This window comes from Macrobrachium rosenbergii, chromosome 4, assembly GCF_040412425.1.
Source record: "Macrobrachium rosenbergii isolate ZJJX-2024 chromosome 4, ASM4041242v1, whole genome shotgun sequence".
NCBI classification, from domain to species: Eukaryota; Metazoa; Arthropoda; class Malacostraca; order Decapoda; family Palaemonidae; genus Macrobrachium; species Macrobrachium rosenbergii.
In genome coordinates, this window is record NC_089744.1 from 51,905,180 (window position 1) to 51,929,762 (window position 24,583).

Here is a 24,583-nt window from a genome sequence, read left to right on the forward strand (position 1 = left end):
ACCCTTATACTCCAAAATGCTATGATCAAACCACTGCTGAAAGAAGCTGAATTGTCATGATCATGGTGAAGCTCAAACTTAGCACCTTTCACTTGAGTTTTACACCAGGAAAGTAAATGGGTGTGAGTTCCTTCGCAACTCAAGTCAACCAATAAAGTTTTAGTCATATTCTTTCCTAGAGAGGAGATATGTTTTGTTCATGAGAATTTTCCAACAAGGATGACAGAAAATGTTTTATGAAAAACCAGCTATAATTATGAAATTAACACAGTAAGAGTTATTTAATATGAAGAATAGAATGTATTAATTGTATTGTAATTTTATTTTTCATGTGCAATTTTTTTCAGCGCTAACCAAGGCTAAGGCAATCACATTTGCTAGTAGAAATGAAATGAACTCCGAAATTTAGCTTGTGATTCAATCATGTCCTCGCAAAAGGTAGGAATATATAATTACAATACTGTTTTTATGCTATTCAAAGTAAAAGTAATAGAATGAGCAGATCTTTGGCATTGTTTTTCCATTTATTTGTGTAACTTTCTTTCATTGTTAGCCTTGGCTATCAAGAGCATGTCTATTGTGGAAGAGAAATACAACTCTGGTAGCTTACATTTTTGTTGACAATATTTGAATTTCAATACTTTAATTAATTATAAAGATCATGTCTTTACCTTTATTCTGACTTGTAATTATACAAACTTACTGTATATAATAACTAAGCAAAACTAATAAATATTTTTGTTTACAGGATATTACCCCCTCCAGGCATAAGAGTTAATAATGACTAAAATCTTCAGCCCATATTCTGTGCTCCTCATAAAGTCATATTTTGTTATCACTCTAGCAGTATCCAAGGACTCAAAATACACATCCCCTGTGGATACTGTGACAGTGGGGTAGCACTTTTTATTCCAGAGTACCTTAACCCTTAAGGGACGGCATAATTTATCAATGTGCAGCACCCCAGACCGGGGAAACTTTGAGGTCGGCAAAATAAAAAAAAACAATCATATCAATGGAAAGAGAATGACACGTACATTCACACTGTATAAGTTAAAATATTCTAAAAAATTTTCCCCACCTTCCACAAGAAGTTGAAAATGACTATTTACAAACCCTTGTGGGGCCTCATTTACAAGACAATCATAAATTTTACCAACTTATATATGTTTTTCTAATAAATAAATTTTTTGTATTTTGTAAAATTATTATTACTGCTCACACAATATCAAAACAGATAAGAAATAAAAGCAGTAACAAATTTTTGGCATATTTGTTGTAAAATATTTACGTAAATTTACAAGAAGGAAGATTCAGTAACCTTTTTTTTTTACTTTTACTTGCTTTTTCTAATATTTACAACCGACATACTATTGTAAAAGACAAAAACATAAAACAACAGCAACCCCTTCGTATATTTACAAGCAAATTTACGAGAAAACTCATGTGAGAGAAAAATGCAGTACTTTCCACCTTGAAGTCACAAGCATTACTGATACTGGCCTAACTCTCACGTCTGTATAAAAGTTACCATTAGTGAATTTATAGCATATAGAAGTATTGGCACCTTTGTTTCAAATCATTATTACCATAACAGTGGTGCGTAATTCTGCTTCACACTGAAGCTCAATCCGTCCACCTCCCCAAACCTGTTTTACTTCACACTGAGGATCAATCCGTCCCTTAAGGGTTAATGGAGATATTTACCGTAAGTCTAACCTTTAAAATACTCTGCACTAAACAAAGGATGAAAAAGACATAAAAGACAAAAACTAAGAGTCCAGATCCACATGAAACATGTAATCAACTTCCAAAAAATAAAGTAATCAATTACAAACCTTGGCAACGTGTTTTTGATGTCCTGGCCGAACATGTACCCCATGATATAATTGCTTGAAGCTTTCTTTCCATGGGTTATCATAATCACAGTCCTCTGGCTGGACAAAGTCAAACTTGCAAGGGGCTGGGTTAAATAATGGTAGGTCATACTCATATAAACTCTGATATAGGTTTTTCCTGTAATGACAACAATAAAAATTATCAGACTAAATTTTCAGAGCTCAAAGAAATACAGCATGGTATTAAGTAATATGAAAAGCAATACGTTATTTATAATTTTGTTGGATGCATCAAACTTTAAAATTATACAGTTTGCTTGGAATTTATTGAAATTTTCATTATCATTCTATGAGTGACATGAATGTATCACACTCAAAGTCTATATCGCATTCTGAGAGAATTTTTTGTATTATGGGAAAAAGCTAAAGAAAAAAAATTTTTTTCATTAAGGATAATTTAGTCACTGTGGTCATTTACCAAACTTCACTGAAGACACTTACCAAAGTTCATTATCATTTGCTATTGTGTAGAAACGCTTGCATACTTGTGCTACATGACAGAGGTCCCTCTCATACAGGTAAGAAAATATAGTGAGTAGCACCTCGTCAGGAAGTTCATATAGAAGGTAATGCGCTGCTGTGGATAAAGTGCATCCCAACCCTATAGATCATAAAAGTGTACTGTATTAACATTTCTATGAAACAGTAGGCAAATGGAGAAAAATTTTTTTTTTTTTTAAATAATTTTCAAGTCTGCCATTATCAGAAGTTGTACTGTAACACTGGAGATCAGATTTTCCCTATTGCACAGTCAGCCAACCTAAGTGCTGTTATTAACATGCTAGCTAACAATATAGCTGTTTCCTTACACAATAAAACAGATCAAATGCTCTCATGAGTAAACAATACATACCTCACTAAGATAACCCGTTCCTTACTGCTGCAGTGAATGTTAACTACAGTAATTCTTACAATTTTAGGTGCTTTGTTATTGTATTAAGCTCCCAAGACTCTAATGACGAGAGGATACTGAAGCATGAGACTTCACGGTCACATAAAAGTTAAAATTATGGAATGTGGATGCTGGATTCACTAGAAAGATATCCAAATACAACTTGGGTATCTCAGCTAAATATTAAATGAAGAAAAAATATGGCATGTCCATCAGTTTTCCATTCCAAAGGACAACTTCTATTAGAAGCTACACACACAAAATCAAAATGAGACCAATAACTACACAGAGGCAAAAAATGCTCTAAAAAGCTAAGAAGATAACAAGCCCCTTTGCTTTTTGAGGTGGCTTGGCAACAAAACTTAGGGATCATCATCTCATCAGGTAAATAAACTAATGAAAGAAAAACTGCAGTCCACAAAGTTTTTGAACACTACATAATATACTTCTCAGCACGATATTTGTGCACAAATTAAACCCAAGTCTACTTTGTATCCCAACGAGTGCCTTAAAGGACTTGAAAATGCTTGACGAAAGTTAGGTATTGTTTGTAAGCCCTCATATATTTACAAGTGATAAAATTAGCGCAACCTGTTCAGGTCATTTGTACGTCCTTTACTGGAATACTGTTCTCTGGTGTCATGAATTAGACCATCGACAGATGGTCTCTTGTTTATCATCTTTTCATAAGTAGTATTTCAACAGAGATCTTTCACGTTCACAATTGATCCCTCATCCCCTTTATCTGGTGAGAGCACCCAGATTCGCTTAAAAATGTGCCTCGCTGTCGAAGTTCTCAGTTCTAGAGGTCCTTTATTTCTCACACTGTTGGACTGTGGAACAGCCTCCCTGAAGATGTCATGCAGTTGGAACTTCAGAAGTTCAAGCAAAAATGCAATGCATTACTTCCCTAATACTATTCTTTTTTAATAAGTGGGATCTCTTCTTTGTGTGTTTCCCTGTACTTCCTCTTACTTCTTCCTAATGAACACCATATTCTTTGGAAGCTTCAATTTCAAGTCAATAGTCCCAGTGGGCTTGTTTCATATGAATAGGTTTCATCTACTGAACAACAACAATAATAAAAATAATAATAATAATAATTACGGGAAAAAGCTACCAAAGGTTTTAAAAAAAGCAGACTGGTTAATTGTACTTTAGTGCCAAATCTTCCAGAAGAAACAAATTTCTGTGAGAATGAAAACATTATAATAATTTGATTGTAATGACTAAATCCCAAGGTACTGCATGGATGACATTACCTAGTTTTTAATTAATGGTTTAAAAACCAACTAACCTCAACAGTTATGAAAAACTGTTAGATCTAACTGAAGATTGAAATCTGTGCTATTGATCGAGTTATTCACTTTTGGAAAATAAATAAGATCTCAGAAAGACCCAAGGTGGCTGAATATTGTGATGTGAAAAGAAAAGGACCATAAGTTAGATGTCATGGAAATGACATGATACCAACCACTGGGTAGGCCTTAGAAATCAAAGGGAATTGTGTAGTTGAGGAACTCAGCCAGATGCAATTCTTCAAATAAAAAACAAATGATAAAAGAGATGGAATAAAATCCATCTGATATCTAACTTTTAAAGAGAAAACCCAATAAAAGAGCAAAACAATGCAGGTGAAGAAGTGCAGCACTGAACCAAACCTCACCATCTAGTTTTATTTAGTCATTATTGCACAACATTTATGACATGTATCCATAAAAATTAGAAATATATATTTATAACCATTAAAAGAAAATTATATATATATATATATATAAATAAATATATATATATATATATATATATATATATATATATATATATATATATATATATTTATCTATATGTAGTATAGTATATGGTGGAGTGCTGTTGCAGTGAAATTATGATAAATATAAAAAAACATTATACAAAAAATCAGCAAGTGTGACAGACAACCTCCAAGATTAACCTGAATTTAAATACCTAATGAAGGTCCTTTAAAATACAGCAATTGTGGTCTCTAAATGCAATTTTTTTTTTTTTGAGGTTATTATGTGTTCAAAGTGTAGTTCAGAATAGTCTGGGTAGTTGAACAATACTCTTGTCAATCAGAACTTTTAAACACAATGGCATAAGTTTATTGAACTTCTTACTGCTAGGTAAGCGACCTCAGTCCTCTATGAAAGAATGCTGTCATGGCTTTTACAATAATAGCTTTAATAATTCTCATTTTAACACTGTGAAACTTGGTATGTAACCCCCATAAGATTAATGAGACTTTACACAAACTGAAACCCTGGTATGTTACCCCCAAGATTAATGAGACTTTATACAAATTGAAACCCAAGCTGAATTTAAACAACTCTCCAATCAACAGTAGTGTTCTAATTTAACCTTATTTTTACTAAATTCTAGTATACCAATATATTTTATGGTTTACTGCTTTCTTTAACTGGGTGTAAATGTATATTACCAATTTTGACAGAACCTGAATATGGACAAGAAATGTTGTACAATATAGACCAAATAAAACAAAATGAAAATTTTGAGGCTTTGGAGCTGCGGTTCCTCACCCAAAACATGATTTTATCTGAATCTTACACAACTTCAATCAAAAACACAATGAAATGATGAGGGTGAAAAATGACATTTTTATAATAAAGTTTTATATATACTTACCCAGTAATTACATTACCTAAGAGTTTCTCTTGCCTCAGCAGCTTAAATTGAAAAATTCGCGGGTTAGCGCTTCAATTTAGTGCGGGTGACTGGTCTCGCCCACTAACGAGAGTATCAGGAACTACTGGTAAACATTCGCCATTTCGTTTATGCTTTATGTCCATGCGCGGGGAGGAGGGAGGGCTCTGTCCGTAATTACTGGGTAAGTATACATAAAACTTTATTTCATTAAAAAAATGTCATTTTTATATATGTAACTTACCCAGTAGTTACATTAGCTGATTCCACTTTGAAAGGTGGTGGGGAATCATGGACAAATTCTGTTCCCAACCATTAATTTATGTAATGATTTGAGATAATAGATAAGTTGCCAGCATTCTTTGTAGTTCCTTGTTAGTTAAGAGAGCCTGCAGTAAAGAACTGCCTCTGGTTGTTGCTGAACTTAACCTGTAGCAGCGTGGCAGTAAAGCCAGGAGTACTTCTACTTAAGTGGAACACTTTGCAGCGAAGGAATACTCCGATGGCTGACGAAGTATAAGATTAAGCTTTGCGACGAAGGTGTACACAAATGGCCGACAAAGCATAAATAATTGCCCTTGCCCTGGGTGCAGTACCAATAAAAACAACCAGATATGACTGTCACTTTCACTGAAAAACAGACCATGACCCATTCACTGACAGTGATGGGAGCTCCAGGTAAACTGTAGCCTCCGGCTCTCACTAGTCTCGGCACCTTGCTACAAGGTGAATAGATAGTAGGAGAGAATCCTATGCTTCCTTCTACGATGCCATGCCAGTTACTAATAATGATCACATGGTACTGCCAGAATCTAACACTGTTTAACTTTCTTCGAAAGGCGAGTAGTGAAGATCGATTACACTTCCCGAAGGACAATTGTCGAATGGACGTCAGGGGCAAAAGTTGCCTGAAAACTAAGGAGGTAGAAGCTGATCTGACATACTTAGCCTCCCTAAAAAGGAGCAAAATGCTTTCTTATTTCTCAGAGCATCTTGGAGAAGGTTGATTATTGACCGGACATCAGGGGCACACAGTGCCTGAAAGCTATGAGGGGAGGTTGTACTGATGTGTCTAGCTTCCACTAAAGGTAAGCCAATAGCTCTCCAGAAATGATGAGTGGCGCCAGAAAAAGCAAGTCCAATCACAAGAGAGGACCATATGTTCTTAGCCGGAGGGTGCTAGAACACTAAAGGTCATGAAAACCTCCTATGCTTCCAATCCTGCTTAGGTCATACCGTAAAACTCCAACAGAAAATGAGCTTCCAACTCTTCTCCAGAGCCAGGGATGCAGGAGAGTTGGCGTTAGACCACTGGAATGTGGTGCCGGGTGTACTGAGCTGGTGCCAGGCTGTGGGTGGGACCAGCAGAGCTGGTCGTCGGCTAACTAACTGGTCGGCAGCTGGTGGGCGCTCCTAGAAGCTCGGGGTAGAGCTGGCACCTGGCTGTAGCTGGCGCTAGGTGAGGTGAAAGTCAGGTGAAGAAAAAACAACTCGGGCTGATGGGTGCTCCTGGGAGCCTGGAGCCCAATCCCTGGGTGTCAAAACCTTCCTCTCTTCCATCAAGTTCTCGAGAGAGAGAGATAAAGAACGGATCCAGGTCATGGAAGGGTCTTCGATCTCAGCAAAAATTCCTTTATTTCTGAAGTTATTGGAAAGACATGGGTGTCCTGATGAACTTTCCGATCCCAACAAGCTCTTAAGTAAAACTGGAGAGATCTCATGTGAAGTCTCCCTAGTCTTACGAATTTCTCCAGAGAAGTCAGCGTTCCCAAGAGATTCATCCACTGGGTGGTGGAGCAAGAACGAAGCGATAGGAAGAGGTCTACCTTTCCTCAGACAGTCTTCCACTCTTCTGAGTGACGGAGAAGCCAGAAAACTCAGAACTTTCAGAACTCCCAAATAAAGAATCTTTTGAGTGGGATTCATTTGTGACTTATCAAAGTTCATTGTTAGTCCTAATTCCTGGGTCAAGAGAAGAGTTTTGTAAGCCCTTTGTGCACTGATTCTTCGTAGGTGATCAAATTAGCCAATTGTCCAGACATAGTGAGATCCTCACTCCCGCTAAATGTAGCCAACCCGCCACAGGATTCAACACTCGAGTGAAGACTTGTGGGGCCTTCGAGAAGCCGAAACAAAGTGCCCGAAATTGAAAGATCTGGTCCCCAAAAATGAAAAGTAGACATTTCCTCGAATCCGGGTGAGCCAGAACATGGAAATAAGCATCCTGCATGTCCAAGGATATCTGTACTTTTCACTAATTCTATTGCCTTTTTGTTCAGAAGAGAGGACACTTCCTTCGACAAGGCCGAATGCTTCTCCTAACCGATGGAGTAAGCTGTCAATACAACAGGAGTGTCGGTCAATGGTGGATTCTCCTTGAAGGGGATAGCGTATCCCTCTTTTAAAAACTTTGACTACCCACTGATCTGCTCCTCTTTTGCTCCATCTCTCCCAAAAGACATGAAGCCTGACCCCCACAGGAGCATGAAGGGCTAAATCCTCACTTGCGAGAGGAAGATCTTGTGGAAATAAAAGCTGTTTATCCAGAGGGGAAAGCACAAGGGCCGATTTCTGTGGGGTCGAAACCCTTCGCTGTAAACGAGATCCACAGTTCGCGCTTCTTCGGGACGCCCATGACATACAGGGCAGCTACTTCAAGCGATCCACCTCTGACGGCTCTACCTGCACAAGAGAGAAAATTCCCCAGGTCTGCGGCTTCAGCACACAAGAAAGAAGATTCTTGAAGCTTCTTGGCGACTGCTCCCAAACACCAGTCAAGAAAACTCAACACCTTGAAGGCCTTAAAAATACTCTTCAACAGGTGATCCATCTCCTGAGCTGAAAAGAACGTTTTGGTCGATGCGTGAGCCGATCTCTGTCCCGAGTCAATGAGCGCAGAAAAGTCCCCCTGGGAGGAGTCAGGCACTCCCAGGGAAGGAGCTTCTCCTGTTGAATACGACAAGTACCGCCTATGTGAGAGATGAGAGGGGGAAAACACTAAAACAAGCCCTTCCTTGATCATCTTGTCAGAAAGCCATTCCTCTAATAGGAGAAGAGCTTTCTTTGAAGATTTAGAAAGAACCATCTTAGGAAGACTAGTTGAATCCACAGGCTGATAGCTCATCATGCAAGACAAGCCTGGAGAAGAAGAGGAAGGAGTGAAAAAATTCAGGAACTGCTGAAGAAGGCACTTAAGGAGTGCTGCATACGGCGCAGCAGACGTATCCTTCTCCTTTTCTCCCTCAACAGAAGAAATTGGAGATGTCATCAAATCTGATCCAGGGGCAGTCTGCGCTGCAGGTTTCTGTAAAAGATGAAGGATATTATCCAGTTTTTTGTTGCCAAGGTTTGAGCGCTGGGTCCAAAGCAGAAGGCTTATCCGAAGCTGCAGGGCGCTTGGAAACCTGATGAAGTTCAAGTGTTATCAGAAGTTCAGCAGCTTCAGGGTGCTCCGACAAAAGAGAACACCTGACCCTCTCGGTGCGCCAGACTGCATCAGGGCGCTTGGCCGCATCAGGGCGCCTGGCTGCTACAGGACACTTGTCTGCTCCAAGGCGCTCAACATGACATCCCACCGAAACAGGATGTTCCGAGGAAACAGGGCGCTTCGTGAAACTTGGAGCTGCTCTCCCGAGAGGTGTAGGGAGCTAAAACCTCACTCCTGGTGCTGAAAGGAGAAAACACTCTGGAGTTGGACCCAACTTGCTGTACAAAGGTTGAGGACTGAAGGAGGGCTCCCTCATTCTCTTGTAAGGGAGATGTGGGGACTGATCTTTACCCGAGAAGCGTCTCTGAGTGGGCAAGAATCCTACGTAAAATGACGAAGATGGCTCCTATGAGGCGGCACTTCTTCAGAACTTGACAAAGTCGATGCACTTCTGAGACGCCTTTTCAGTGGCTGTCCCTGGTCACCTGGGATGTAACAGGTTGGACTAAGGCGATGACTGCCCATGGGCAGACCCCACTGACCTCCCTTGGGCTCCCGGTATGTCTCCTCCCAGGTAGAGGGGAGTATGGCAGTGAACTGCGCCTAGGAGAATCAGTCGATGCACTTCCGAGACGCCTTTCCAGTGGCTGTCTCTCGTCGCAACCTGGGATGCAACAGGTTGGACTGAGGAGACGACTGCCCATGGGCAGAACCCACTGACCTCCCTTGGGCTACCGGTATGTCTCCTCCCAGGTAGAGGGGAGTATGGCAGTGACCTGCGCCTAGGAGAATCAGCAGGATGAGCAGCCGCCCCTCCACTACACATCCAGAAAGACGCCTTCCCAGGCTGTCTGTTGATACCTGGGACAGGCAACAGGCTCAACTGAGGGGACGAATACCTGTGTGTAACCCCCCGACCTCCCTTGGACTTCTAGTATGTCTCCTCCCGGTGTATGGGAGTATGACAGGGACCTTCGTCTAAGAGATTTGAGGGACGAGTAGACACCTCCTCCACTGCACAATACTTCACTATCACAAGGTTAACATCTGTTAACCTAAAACAAGACTGGTAATGGCACGAGAAGGAAGCGAGGGAGCCAGGTGTGGAAGCAAGTGGATGAAATGGGCAGGAAGGTTAGCAGTAGGAGAGAGATGAATTAGATGGCGCCAGGGTACCAGTAACTGGTGCTGAGCGCCCGAGAGTGAATGCCGAGGCACCAGAGAGTGAGCCCCGAGCGCCCGAAAGCTGGCACTGAGCATTCTGCAGTTGGCGGCCGTGGAGCCAGTAGCTCGTGCCGGCACTGAGCGCTCCGCAGTTGGCAGCCGCCAAGCCAGTGGCTTGAGCAGGCGCCAAGGGTTCTGCAGTTGGCGGCCGTTGAGGCAGTAGCTCGAGCAGGCGCCAAACGCTCTGCAGTTGGCTGTCGTTGAGCCAGTAGCTCAAGCAGGCGCCGAGCGCTCTGCAGTTGCTGCCGTCGAGCCAGAAGCTCAAGCAGACACTGAGCGTTCTGCAGCTGGCAGCCGTCGAGCCAGTAGCTCAAGCAGACGCCGAGCGTTCTGCAGTTGGAGCAGGAGAGTGCTACTGGGCACTCGTAGAAGGAGCTAAGAAATGTGTAACTTTTCACGATTCCTGTCATACTCCGAAAGCATGTTGTAACCAAAACAATGAGCACAATTCTCTCCCACTGTATTCCTGCCCTTACACTTTTCAGTTCTCTGCAAAGGAAAGTGTAATATGTTCAATTAATTTTTTAAAGAACAAATTTATGAAGAACACAAAGTACCATTATACAGATATCTCAATTCCTTTAACATACATATCTCAATACTAATTAAACATTATTTGAGACTCGGTGCATTTCACTCTCAAAAAATCCGGATTACACTTCAGTTCTCTGCAAAGGAAAGTGTAATATGTTCAATTAATTTTTTTTTTTTTTCAAGAGCAAATTTATGAAGAACACAGAGTACCATTATACAGACATCTCAATTCCTTTAACATAGATATCTCAATATTCATTAAACATTATTTGAGACTCGCTGGTGCATTTCTTCTAAAAAAATCGGTCCGGAGCGAATAAAAGGTTACGTTTATTCCACTACTCGAAAAGGAAAGTTAACCTTTACGGACCAAGATGATATCTACGTCTCAATTCCTGTCAAACGTTTGAGATTTACAGTTATGCCTTTCAAAAACGAAAATATTGGTTGGGTAGATAACGCAACATTAATATTTTACGCTAAAGAAGAGGCAGCGAACTCAAAACTGTAATAATGTGTTTGGTAGCAAACACATTATATGCTATTCCAGACAAAGTACACACTGTATCATCGTACATACAAGTCTCAAATTCTAATTAAGACTGAGAATTGCAGATAAGAAACAAAATCATCTTACTGGTTTGGCAACAAGCACAATATTTACATTCAACGGTAAAGGTGAAATCGTTGGTTAAACTACGCTGTCGGTAGTTAACACTTGATTATGAGTTCACTACTGTTGTGAAATATGCCAAATTAAACAAAACAATCAAAAACTGTCCTGAATGCTGTAAGCTTGAAGGGTCCCGAAATCGGCAATAAGACATCACCAAAATCCGGTCTCTGACTGGCAAATTTAAGAACAAAGCTGACAAAGACGCTCTGTGTTGACTCGAGCATCAGCAGAAACGTAATGACGAATGTTTGCCGAGTAGTTCCTGATACTCTTGTTAGTGGGCGAGACCAGTCACCTGCACTAAATTGAAGTGCTAACCTGCGAATTTTTGAATTTAAGCTGCTGAGGCAAGAGAAACTCTTAGGTAATGCAATTACTGGGTAAGTTACATATATAAAACTAAACAATATTCTCTATTTAGAAGACATTATGTACTCATTTTTTAAAAATAACTAGAATAAATATGTAACTTAAATCTTCAATAAAATAGGAAACCGTATCTGATCAAAGTACTGTACATTAAGTGACTTCTGCGTTAGGTAGAGCAGTGCAGTGCATTTGTACATCAACTGTAATTTCCTACTTTTGTTAATTTCAATTTGCATTTGAAAATCAAGTACACTGGTTGTAAGTTGGGGATACTGTATGCTCATGTTCAAACAAGCTGATGATTCCTTGGAGACTCACTCCTGGACTTACTGTAATTCAACAGCAAGACAAAAACTCACCTGTGGAAGATTCCCCCGCAGAATACGTTCTTCGGGGTCTTTTGCGGGCAGGTAACATGGAAGGACAGTATGCAGTCGTTGCCGTTAATGCAACAGGAGGTGATAATACAGGTGTGTTACTTGTAGCAGCAGAAGGTAAACCAGCTGTCACTGCCGACGCTCCCGCTGAAGCGGCTGTGCTTGGAGTGTCCGTGACTGAGATGGCTCCTAAGGTAGTAGGGGGACTAACAGGGTGAGTGGGTGACTTTCTACGTAAGTGGTATGGAGGGTGGTGGTGTAACGATGAGGTGGTAGAGGAGGAGGAGGCAGTGGGAACGGAAGAGGGGCCTGCACCTGCCGCTGCAGCAGCCGCTCCCCCGCCCACCAGATCAAAAAGGGCCAGTGGTGGTCCACCTACTAAAGGAGCCTCACAGTCATCGTCTGAAATACAACAAAAATACAAAGTTAAAATCTTTATTATTGCCTTTTAAACTATGTAATTTATATATTATCTATCCTTCAGGGTAAGGTCACACACATCCCAATGTCACATCTTTATTGTTTTTCAATCCAGCTTAGCTATCAGAGGGCACTCATTACCTGTGTCACTGACCTTCAAATAAACCAGGAAAAGCCTTAGCTAAACTGTTATTAGCTGGCCTACACTTACCCTAAAAAAGTAGAATAAGACGGCTTGCACTTATATGTACAAGGTTTCTTTGTTATTTAAAGACAGAGCACAATAGAAAGAACATGCTTTCCTTCAAAACCAGTTTTTTTTATATCCACTGCACTTACAAAATATTGAAATGAGTGGCTAGTTTAAGGAACAATACCAAATGTGTAACAAAATCACATATAACCTATATATATCTTAATACTGTACAGTGTTGAAGAAACTGTTGAACATATATGGTATGAACAATACCTGTAGACAATTTCTGAGGGGAAACTTACCCTCTATCATTAACTCTGTCCGCAGCTACTTGGCATGGGGGAATTGAATTGGCAGCTAACGATAGAGGGTAAGTACCTTAAAAATTGATTTTATCATAAAAATAATTATTTTTAAGGTGAAATTTACCCACTATCATTAGCTGCCAATGGCCCAGTGCCAAGTAGCCACAGTTAAAGCTAATGATAGAGAGCAAGTACCAAAAAAATTGATTTTATCATACAAATCATTTTACCTGTAATTCCCAAAGACAAAACAGTCCACTACCTTGCAAAAGTACTTAGATAAATTTACAAATGGATGGCTTACCATAGTGATAAAACAGAATGTATCATATGTGCAGTAAATAAAACCATGAATGGCCTATCATCTGGTATATCTGAGTTGGTAAAAAGGATTAGATTAAATTCAATATTACCGAATTAACTTCCTTGCTGAATATTAAAATCTAATACTGTTCCTTTACAATATATTCTAATGCAATCACTCTGAAAATACTGTATAGTAGCTGTATTAATATATAATGCATCTTACGGACACGTATGCCATGTAATTACCTTAAAAGAACCACTGGCGATTCAATTATAACCACTGAGACAAGCATAACCTTACACCAGTTTTGGCAATACAAAAAATACTTGTATGGTTTGTTATAAGGTTACAGACGTGAGTGGCTTTCAAAGTACAGTATTTCTGGAATACAATTGTACTGTCAGTAAATATGTTAAGGCTGGATGGCGATCCACTAGAACTCCTTGGATGTCTAGAGCTGGAGGCCAAGAAATCAACTCCTTTGGTCTAAGAGCAAAAAAAGTACATTTTCTTTGGCATTTAGATACAGTGTTATGGAATATTCTTTCTGGTGTCTAAGCACTACGCAATGAATGCTCATATTATAGACTCCAAAGAAATGCAAACGAGTACACTATACTTTGCAACCCAATATGATCAAACAACCCTGCTTAAGTTCTGTGTAAGAAATCCTAGCCTCAACAACCTTCTGTATAAGGATGAAAAGGTCCCTACTGTGCAACTTCATGGAGTAAATTACTTCCTCCTTTAGCTCTCCCAGTTCTCCATTTCCAGGCTTTAACCATTGTATAACTTTTTAATTTTTCATTATCCACTTTTCTCTTTCCCAGTGCTCTATTCTTCACTGTTGCTCTCATTCTGTTAGGATGGGTGACTTTCTTGTAATTACTGTACAAGACCATTTCACTCCCCTTTCAATATCACAATAACACTATAAGGCAGTCCCTGCTCACCGGCAGCATCGGTTAATGGTGATCTGGTTTTACAGTGATTGTCTAGTGATGGTATTAACTGGATTTCTGGAACTGATCTCCCAGCAGCGTCGCCAATATCCAGTTACGGCGCCATTAAGAGGCCGGGAACAGAATCCCTGCCATTAACCGGGACTGCCTTGTTTGTTTTCCATTTTTTTTTTAATATTAGTATTACTGTAAGTTCTACTTTACAAATTAGGTTTAATGCACATTTTGTAATATTTTGGTAAACTTAAATTTTAATATTTTTCTGCATTACTCATGTCTGGCTAATGTATAGCAGCTGTGGACTACTCAAGTCTATAGTGTTTGGATCCAAAACTTCAGGTCCCTAGGCTATTGTTAACCATGTCTGTTCTGACCTGACTTCCTGCAATGTCTCTGAATACTTGTCTGCATTTACCCCCACCCTGACCTGTAACTCTTTCAATTCTTTTTTAAACAAGGACCGTCATCTGCTGTGTTTAACTTGCCAAGCCAATGGTGTCTGCTGCAACAAATATGTAATGACTGCAAAGACGGGACCATGGACCCATGGTTTCTTTTTCACTCATAAGCAAACATTTAAACAGAGCACTTCTAAAAGTACCTGTTGATGCTTCCTCTGACTCCCCTGTCAGCAACATCAAGGAATGTTTCTCTTCAGATGATGCTCTTGTGCTTATGATGCTACATCCCTTAGTGAAGCCTTAGGACTGTGCCACAGAGAAGAAATCAAAGTCTGCAAGACCTCTTTCCTATATCTTCCCAGCCTTTGAAGGCTCAGACCCCCATTAAAAGTCTGATGACCTTTCCAGTCCTTTGCCGCTAACTCTACATTGAGATATTCCTTCTTTGGCTGCTTAGCCTTTCTCTACCTCAGTGCTGCCTATGCCTCTTCCAATTTGCTCCAGTAAGTTTTCTTCCCATACTGAGATGTTTCCACAAACTGCAGACCTGACCTTTACAGATTCCCTCTAACAGCAAGTTTTTCACTGATTCAAAGCCAATTGTGGTCTATCCTTAGATCCTCTATTAAAATTCTAAACCAGCTGAGGACTTTGTCCCCCTCTCCCTCATTTCACTGGCACTCCACAACCCATCTTGTCTCTCCTGTGGTATATACTGAATGCCCAACAGCCCTCCTGATGGGGCTGTTCCTATGGTCTTGCTGCATCGTATGACATTCCTCTGGTAGTTCAGATTTCCCTTGTGTCTGTAGCCCATGTTGTGGTGGAAACTCATCCTCCACCTTCTGGGATTATAGAGGCATCTTAGGCCGATCATTCTTCTTTGCCAGACTGACATAATATATTTCATAAATGGTCAAACCAAGCCCCATGGCAATTTGGACTATTCAGCACTTAAGAAGGTAGAAAAAAAAGAGCACCAGAAAATAAGGATGAAGTACAAAGACCTCAAGGTGGAACTGGGAGAAATCCACACAGTTGCACTTAGAAGTAAATGAAAATAGTGAAACTTCTCACAAGCATTCATGCTCCTCTGCTAGGTCTGATCATTGGCATACATACAAAAGTGATTCAGGTGATTCTGATTGACAGTTGGCATTCCTGACTTTCAAGACCCTCTACATTGTTCCTCCTCGCAGACTGGTTGCCTGGTAACCCATGGTCACATGCTCGACTCACTCCTACAGCCATGGACCCTACAGAAATATGTATCTGTCTTGAAGGAGAAAATGATCTCCCTCTACTCTCCTAACCAGGCCAAAGTAGGTTCCTGATGGTGCTACTCCTAACCAGGTCAAAACAGGTTCTTGATGGTGTCAGTGTCCTTGTAACAGATGAGGAACACTCCCAGGAAGATGTTATCAAGGTATGGTGTATGATTCTGTCTTTCAGTACAGCTTCCATTCTTCACTAATTACTGTATTTTCATATTTTCATGACTAAATGCACTTTTTGTGATAAAACTATTAAAATACTCAGGTATAAGCATTTTTTGAGGGTTTTTCTTGTGTTTAAACTATCAAAATAGGCAGTTATAAGTGTTTTTAGAGGGGTTTAAAGTATTCGCGGGTTTTAGCTATTCACCGGGGGTGGGGTGCAGTATGCATCCCCGCAAAATATGGGGTCTACTGTATATCTGTATATTTCTTTTCTTTAATCACATTGGCATGGCATTTCTGGTCTTCTCTCTTTCATTGTTCTCATCTTGCATTCTTCATTCGTATTACTAGCTTCTCCTTAGTCTTACAACTACCGTCCCTTGCATTCTGCATCAGCTCTCATGACAAAACCTGCATAGGAGATTAGCAATTAAGCAAAGGGACACACTAGCTTTTGTTTGCATATTTTTTTCTTAATTACAATTAGGCTGTCCACTTTCTCCACATGCTGATTCAGGACATTAAATTATAAAATAGGCTTCAAAAGATATCTATCAAATACATGTTTCTGTTTCCCTCTGTCGCTGTAACATTCTTTATCATATGTTTTCTCCTCCCTTATTCGCTCCTTATGTCTGATATTTAACAGTTACATCAAACAACCATGTCCAACAACAGCAATATATACTGTACATCCTAGCTCAAGAAAAAGCCATTAAAACCACTTCGCAAACCAAGCCATAACTCAAAGCATACACAAGAAAGCAAATAAGGTAAACAAAATATGAAGCAAAACTCTACTCTGCCAAGGATACAGAAAAAAATAACAAGACCTACAATTTCAGAGAACATTTTACCTTATTTGAACTTATCAGCCTGATTATCAGTAATGTTTACTTTACATATCAACTGCTAGGCATATCTAATCAACTTGCAAATTTCACCCAAGAATTCCTTTGGCAACAAATTTAGTACTGTACATACATCGATGTACAGCAAGCTAACCTAAGCACTGCTGCTCTTATACCAGTTTCTTATCATACACGTACCTTTCTATAAAAAAAAAATGACTGCTCTTTCACTTCTTCAACATGTTTTCAATGCAAAACATTCATACTATTTACTGTCCTCCTTTTTAAATGCAAAGGTGTTGCCTAGGTCACTTATATAAACTGTTGAATCTATTTAGTAAACCCATTGCTTTCGCAAAATATAAATGTTTTGGTATAGTGTAAACATTCACTATACACTGTAAAAAATTTGCCAGCTAGGCAAGTAATTCCAAACAATGAAAGACTAATCATACAGTACTTCTACTACGACTCAACAGGCCTTTTATGATTTCCCAGAAGTCAAGTGTTGAAATTAAGGTCAGACACCAGGAATGCATCCCTTAAAAGTGTTCATCTGCATTTCCACCCTACATCAAAATGATTTCTGCAATGCAGTGTTGAACCACAAATTATTTTCACCCTGAACAATCCTACAACTGTTTGGGTGTGTAAACAGGTAAATACGACATTTTTATAATAAAATAAAGTTTTCTATATACTTAGCGCTTTAGATGGTATCACTTGGTAATTTTCTAAAGACTTTTACCATGCATCAGGGTAAACATTCCATATTTTGGAGGTACAAATTTGGAAACTGGTCATTTATCTAGGATGTGATGGCAGGTAATTTTAGAAGTTGGATAATTCATAGAGTGACTTTGCCAAATTTGATACTTGTTTCTGCAGGAAATGTCTGTTCAGCTCATTACATACAAACCCTATGACTATCAGTGAATTCAGCTTTAGTCAGGTTAGGTGGGGAGGAAGGAGCAGAGGATATCCATTTCCTTTTGACCTTTTGGTATACACTGTACAGCTATGCCTTGTATAACATCAGTAATTGGTTAAAAACTTGCGATAAAAAACATAAATTAACCACTTAAAAAAAACCTAGACCCCATATACACACCTCATATAACATCATTAACAGCATCATCATATATAATTAAAGAAAACTTTCAATAAATCAACCTTTACGTAATGTTTTTAGTAAAAGGATACACTTTCCCTCATACTAATATAAAGAATAATCAAAACAATTCAGCAACCAACGGCCAGAAGTAGCCTTAACAACCAATAATGATGCTGACTTGAATAAACCAATAGAATGCAACATTTATTTTTCTATCATTATTTAATGAAAACTGCTGTAAATTTGAAAATGACTTAACCTGAATCACCTTGAGGCGAAGTAGGATACGATTAAACTGACAATGATAACATAAGCAAGGTACTATTTATATTTACAACTGAACATTTTTCTAATTTCATGCTAATTGGGCCACGATAGCTGGAGGGTCCGAGGAGGTGAAAGTAAGCCTCACCCATCCAGACAGGATGCACTGTCCTAGGCTGGGCAGGATGCATACCAGATTCACTGTCCATGATTTATGGCACACTAGGTTAGATGGGTTATGTACCCCAAAATATTGTACCTCATTTCTCAGTTATTTCCCATTGCTGTATTGTTAGATCAGGTTGGTGTGTCCTTGGGTTTATTCAATACTATTTCTATTGCTTCATTCCAGTATGTGTGTACCGCTGGCTACAAACTTCACATTCTAATAAATTTCCTTATTTTGATGTACCAAAAGCACAACAAAGAAGTGCTCTTGTTCTCTAGTTTAAAACAATTAACATAGCCTACATATCTTTACAATATGACCTCTACTGCTGCATTTTCCAATCATATGGAAAATGATATTTTCATAATAAAATTAAGTTTCATATACTGTATACTTACCAAGTAATTACATAGCTATAGTTTCTAACTCACATGGCAGCCTTTGTTTTAAAATACTGCATAGCACTTCAATAGTTTAGTGCAGGTGAAAGGTCCCACCCAATAACAGGAGTACTGGAAACGACTTAGCAGAAACCCTCATTCTGTTTGTGCCCTTATGGCATGAGAGGGGAGGAGGGTGGGCTCCAATTCTGTTATTACTTGGTAAATATACATGAAACTTAATTATGAAAATATCATTTTCATGTAAGTAACTTAACAAGTAATTACATAGCCAAATCCCACACTGAATGGAGGTGGGATACATGGACATGTTCCACTCCAAAACATTAAGGCATGGTAATGACTTTGAAACAGAAAAAGTTGCTGGCATTGACACACTCTTCTTCTCTCTCACTGTTATCCCTATGCTAAGGGGTTGGTTGCCTGATGCGCCTTCTCCATTGCCTTCTATCAAAGGCATCATCCTCCACCAAACCTCTTCTCTCCATACCTTCCTTCACCTTATCTCGTAATCTAAATCTGTCTCCCTCTCGATCTTCTTCCTCTAACAGGTTCCCCCCCCAGCCCTCTTCACTCCCTCCTTGTCATCCATCCTTAACACATGCCCATACCATCTCAATCATGACTCTCTTATCACATCTGTTATCTTTACTAAGCCTGCTCTTCTTATTTCATAATTTTCCAATCTCTCAAGCAGTGATATTCCCATAATCCACCTCAGCATTCTCATCTCTGTTCTCTCAAGTTTTACTTCCTCTTTTCTTCTTAGAACCCATGTTTCTGCTCCAAACATTAACACTGGTCTTTTCACTGTGCTATAGATCTTGACTTTTAGCTTGATTGGCATTTTCTTATCGCATACAACTCCAGCCACCTCTCCACTTCCCCCACACTACTTTTATCCTACTGTCCACTTCAGCCTCACATCCTCCCTCTTGGCTTAAAGTAGATCCTAAATATTTAAACTTTTCCACCTGTTTTATAATCAAGCCTCTTTTTTCTTGTATTACTATTCTGTCTCTATCTTTCCTACTACTCACTAAAATCTCTGTGTTATTCACATTCACCCTTAAGCCACCCCTCTCTAAAGACTCCTGCCACTCTCCAACCATTTTCTTTAGGTCCTCCTCATCTTCAGCAGTAATCACCAGATCACCAGCATACAATAACTCCACAGCACTTCATTTCTGATCTCTTCACTCAACACATCCATAACCAGCACAAACAAAAATGCTGACCCCCAATGTAATCCAACACTAACTTTAAAGTTTTCTGTTTCCCCAACTTGTGTTATTACTTTTGTGCTCGTTCTCTAATATACCATCTTGACCAGCCTAACCAACTTTTCTGGGGTTTTCCTCTTCCTCAAACACCAAAACATCACTTCTCTTGGGATTCTATTGTATGCTTTCTCCAGATCTATAAATGCACATTAAAGCTCCTGGTTTCCCTCTAGCCTCTTACTATGAAGATGGCATCCACCATCCCTCTTCCTCTCATGAATCCACACTGCCGTTTCCCGATCTTTACAATTTCTCTTAATCTCTCATCCACTATCCTCTCTAAAACTTTCAATCCATGCTCTGTTAGTTCAATTCCTCTGTAGTTACCACAATCCATGACATCTCCCTTCTGCTTGTATATATATACCATCAGACTATTCTCCCAGTCCCTTGGCATTTCCTCCTCCTCCCATATAGCTTTTAATAAATCCAGCATCCATTTCTCCCCCTCTGTACCTAGTAATTAGATCATTTCAATTTGGAACTCCGATGGACCTGGTGTTTTACAATTCTTCATTTTACTTAATGCTCTCTTCACTTCTCTATCCAATATCTCCATCACTGGACCCTCCACCCTCTGTGCTTCCCCCATCTACTCTCTCTCATTTTCAGTGTTTAAAAGTTGTTCAAAATACCCTCTTCATCTCTTCTTAATGTCTTCATCCCTATACAATATATTTCCATCTCTATCCTTGATGACACCCAATTTACCCAAATCCTGTCTATGCCTTTTTCCTCAAGTTTGAAATCTTATAGATATCCTTTTCTCCTCTTCTTCCTAGTCTTTCATTCAACTGCTCTGTCACCCTTCCAATAGCCATACCTACCCTCCTACTTTTATCTCTTTCCCCTTCTCTGTACCATTCCTCTGCATTCTGCGCATGCCTTACTTTCCAGTCCTTAAATGCTTTTGATTTTCTTTTAACTGATTCTTGCACCTCTCCATTCCACCACCACTTTTCTCCTCTCGACACTCCATATCCGCTGGTTCTTCCCACCAGTTCCTCTGCTTCCCCCGCACATATTTCTCTCATGTCTGCCCACATATTTTCAACTCTGTTACCCTGTCCAACTACTATGTTCCCCATCTCCTGCCATCCCTCTCTCACAATCCTCCTAAATTGCTCCCCCTTTTCTCCTTAAGTTCCCAAATCTCAATTCCAGATCTTCTCTTCTTTTTGGGTTTCCTCTCTCTCATTTTCAAATCTATCACCACCAACCTATGTTGTTTACCACATGCTTCTCCCAAGATCACTTTGCAGTTCGTCACATTGCTTTTGTCGGCTCCTCTAACCAGGCTGTAATCTATTTGGCTTTGCACTCCTCCACTTTCATACATTATCAAGCACTTATCCAATTTCTGAAACCACGTGTTCATACACACCAATTCAAAACTCTGAGCCATCTCCAATATATAATCCCCATCTTCATTTCTAATTCCAAACCCATGGCCTCTGTGTACCTCCTCCTACCCATCTCTTCTCTTTCCCACCCTGCCATTTATATCAGCTCCTATTATTAGTTTCTCCTCCTTCCTCACTGTTCTAATGACAGCCTCAAACTCTTGTCTAAATAATTCTTTCTCTTGCTCTTGGCACCCAATCTGAAGTGCATACGCTGATATTATATTTACTACTTTGTCCCCTATTATTATTGGAATCTTTAAGCCTATCATTTTCTCTCTTTTTCCTTCCAGTTGTTACTTACTATAATTCCATTTCTTGACATAGACACAATGCTTGTTGTTTCCTTACGTGGTAAGAGAGCTAATGCAAGTGAATACTGCCTCTGGTTAGTGTTCATCTTAACCTGTAGTGGCGTAGGGGTTGAGCTGTGGGTCGCCCCTACCTAAGTGGGAGCCTTGCAGTGGAGGACAGGCCTGAACACTGACAAAGCATAAACAATTGCCCTTGCCCTGGTCACAGTACCAATATAAAAAATATAACCAGACAACACTGTCACCTACACTGAAAACACCACAACCCATCCACTTAGACTGGTGGGTACTCCAGCTAGGCTACATTGTACCCCCTGGCCCCCAAAAACTCGACATCTTATTCAAAGCGAAGAGATAGTAGGAGAAAAAGAGAGATTCCTATGCTTCATCCCTCAAATACTATGTCACCCACTGAAAATGGCCCCAATTTACTGCAATTTTCAAACACTGTTTCAACTTCTTTCAAATAGTGAGACACGAAGATCGGTTCGCACTTCCAAAAGGCGGACTGCAGAATGGAAGTGAGGGACATATTGTGCCTGAGAGTTAATGAGGTAGAGACTGCCCTGACCTCATGAGCTTTCACTTTAAAAGTATGCAAAATGTCTTCCTGAATCTGAGAGTGCGCCTTTCATGAACAAGGAAAATGCGTTCTTAGTCAGAGGGTGAGACGGGTTCTTGACAGAGCACCAGAGGTTACTGGATGGTCCTCTGATCTTCTCGGTCCTGCTCAGGTAATACCTTAAAGCCCTAATGGGACAAAGAACTTCCACAGAGCAAAGGTGTCTGTTAAGTTCTTAATGGAGGAAGAACGGGGCCAGGGCTCGGATGGGTTCTCATTCTTGGCTAAAAATCCAAGGGTAAAGTAGCAAACTGTGTCTCCTTGTGAAAACCTACCCTTTAATCAATGGCTTGGATCTCGCTAATATGTTATCGGTAGCCAAGGCCACGAGGAAGAGTGTCTTCTGAGTAAGGTTTCTCTGAGAAGAGAAATGTAGGGGTTCAAAAGAGGGATCTGTCAGCCACTTCAACACTACGTCCAGGTTCCAGGAGACCAGATCTTCCTTTCTTTGCTTGGATGTATCAAAGGACTTGATGACATTTGACGGAAGATCCAGGACCCCTGTGTTTAAACACTGAGCTAAGCACAGCTCGATACCTCTTAATGGTGGAGAGCGAGAGATTCCTAGATCTCCTCGGATTGAGGAGGAAATCCACAATTTGGGTCACAGATGTCTCAGAAGAAGAAACGTTGAGACTGAGACATCAGCTTCCGAAAAGCGCCCAATTAGCCTGGTAGATGCGGCTAGGAAATCGAAGACTGCATCTTGCAATAGCCTCTGCAGCACGTCTTGAAAACTCTTTTGTTCTGACAAGCTTCTGGAAGGTTTGAAGCCTGTTAGGGGAAGAGCAGACAGCCCTTTTGGTATCTCTTGAAGTGAGATTGTCAGAGTAGACACGGTTTTTGGGGATGGAGTCTCAGAAAGTCCACCCCGCCGTAGCGGGTCCTACAACCATTCTTTCATGGGCCAGAATGGGGCTGTGAGAGTAATTGTAACATTGTGATGAGCCCTGACCATGTTGAAAGGTGGAAAGGTGCAGAGGTCCAAGTTGGACCAATCTTGCAGCATGGTGTCTGTTGCCCATTTGTCCAGCTTGTTTCCCTGTCTCAGTTGTCCTTGGGGTAGAATTGCAAAACTCTTACATGAAGTTTGCCTAATTTGACAAACGTCTTGATGGACAAGAGTCCCCAGTAGGCTCATCCACTGAAGGGCCAAGCAAGACGAAAGGGGTAGAAACTTGTGGACTGTCTGAAGGTAGCTGGTGATTCTCTTGGCAGACAGAAAAGCCCAAAAAGTTTGAGAGTTGAGACTCATCCTGAAAAAAGAATCTCTTGCAAAGGGGCCAACTGGGATTTCTGAAGGTTGATGATATATCCCAGTTCCTGAGTGAGGAGATGTTTAAGTCCTTTGTGCACTTTTCCCATAAAGGAGATCGAAGAGGCCAGTCATCCAGATATAGACTGACATTTACACCTTAGAAATGAAGTAATTTGCTAGAGGAGTGGGGACTCAAGTGGACACTTGAGGTGCTGTAGAGAAGCCGAAGCAGAGCCTCAAAACTGGAAGATTTAGCTGGTACCGGGCACTCCAAAAGGAGACAGGTGTTTAGACGCTGACGTGGGACATCTGAGAGTGTCCTGGGGGACGAACCTTAGATACCTCCTGGAGTCCAGATGGATGGGGACGTGGAAGTATGCGTCCTGCACATCCAAAGTTATAATCCAATTGCCCTGGTGAATCGATGAAAAGACTGACCGGTTCATCACCATCTTGAACTTCGTCTTCCAGGCGAAGAGACTGAGTTCACTTACGCTGAGGACTGGTATCCAATCCTGGATGATTTGGGGACCACAAACAGATGGTTGTAGAAGCCCTCTGAGTTGCTGTCCTCGACTTCTATGGCTCTCTTTCCAAGGAGAGAGGAGACCTCCTCCAAAATGGCAGAATGTTTCTCCGAGCCTCTTGAGTGGGCCATCAAAATGATGGGAAAAGTGATTAAAAGGGGGGGGGGCCTCTCCATGAATGGAATGGAGTAGCCCTCCCTAAGAGCCTTGACATTCCACTGTTCTGTGCCTATGACACTCCACTTCTCCCAACTCGAGAAGTCTGGCTCCC

General features: G+C 40.4%; 1 protein-coding gene across 2 annotated transcripts in view; it reads right to left on the reverse strand.

Annotated features, from left to right (window-relative positions):
- FBXO11 (F-box protein 11) overlaps positions 1 to 24,583 on the reverse strand; it is a 56,361-nt gene that overhangs the window by 21,725 nt on the left and 10,053 nt on the right. For both annotated transcript variants that reach the window (XM_067097106.1, XM_067097112.1), the window contains exons 2-4: positions 12,059 to 12,478; positions 2,340 to 2,499; positions 1,839 to 2,016 (exon numbers count right to left, since the gene is read on the reverse strand). In XM_067097106.1, coding sequence (XP_066953207.1) covers positions 1,839 to 2,016; positions 2,340 to 2,499; positions 12,059 to 12,478 — 758 coding nt within the window. The remainder of the gene's footprint in view (positions 1 to 1,838; positions 2,017 to 2,339; positions 2,500 to 12,058; positions 12,479 to 24,583) is intronic.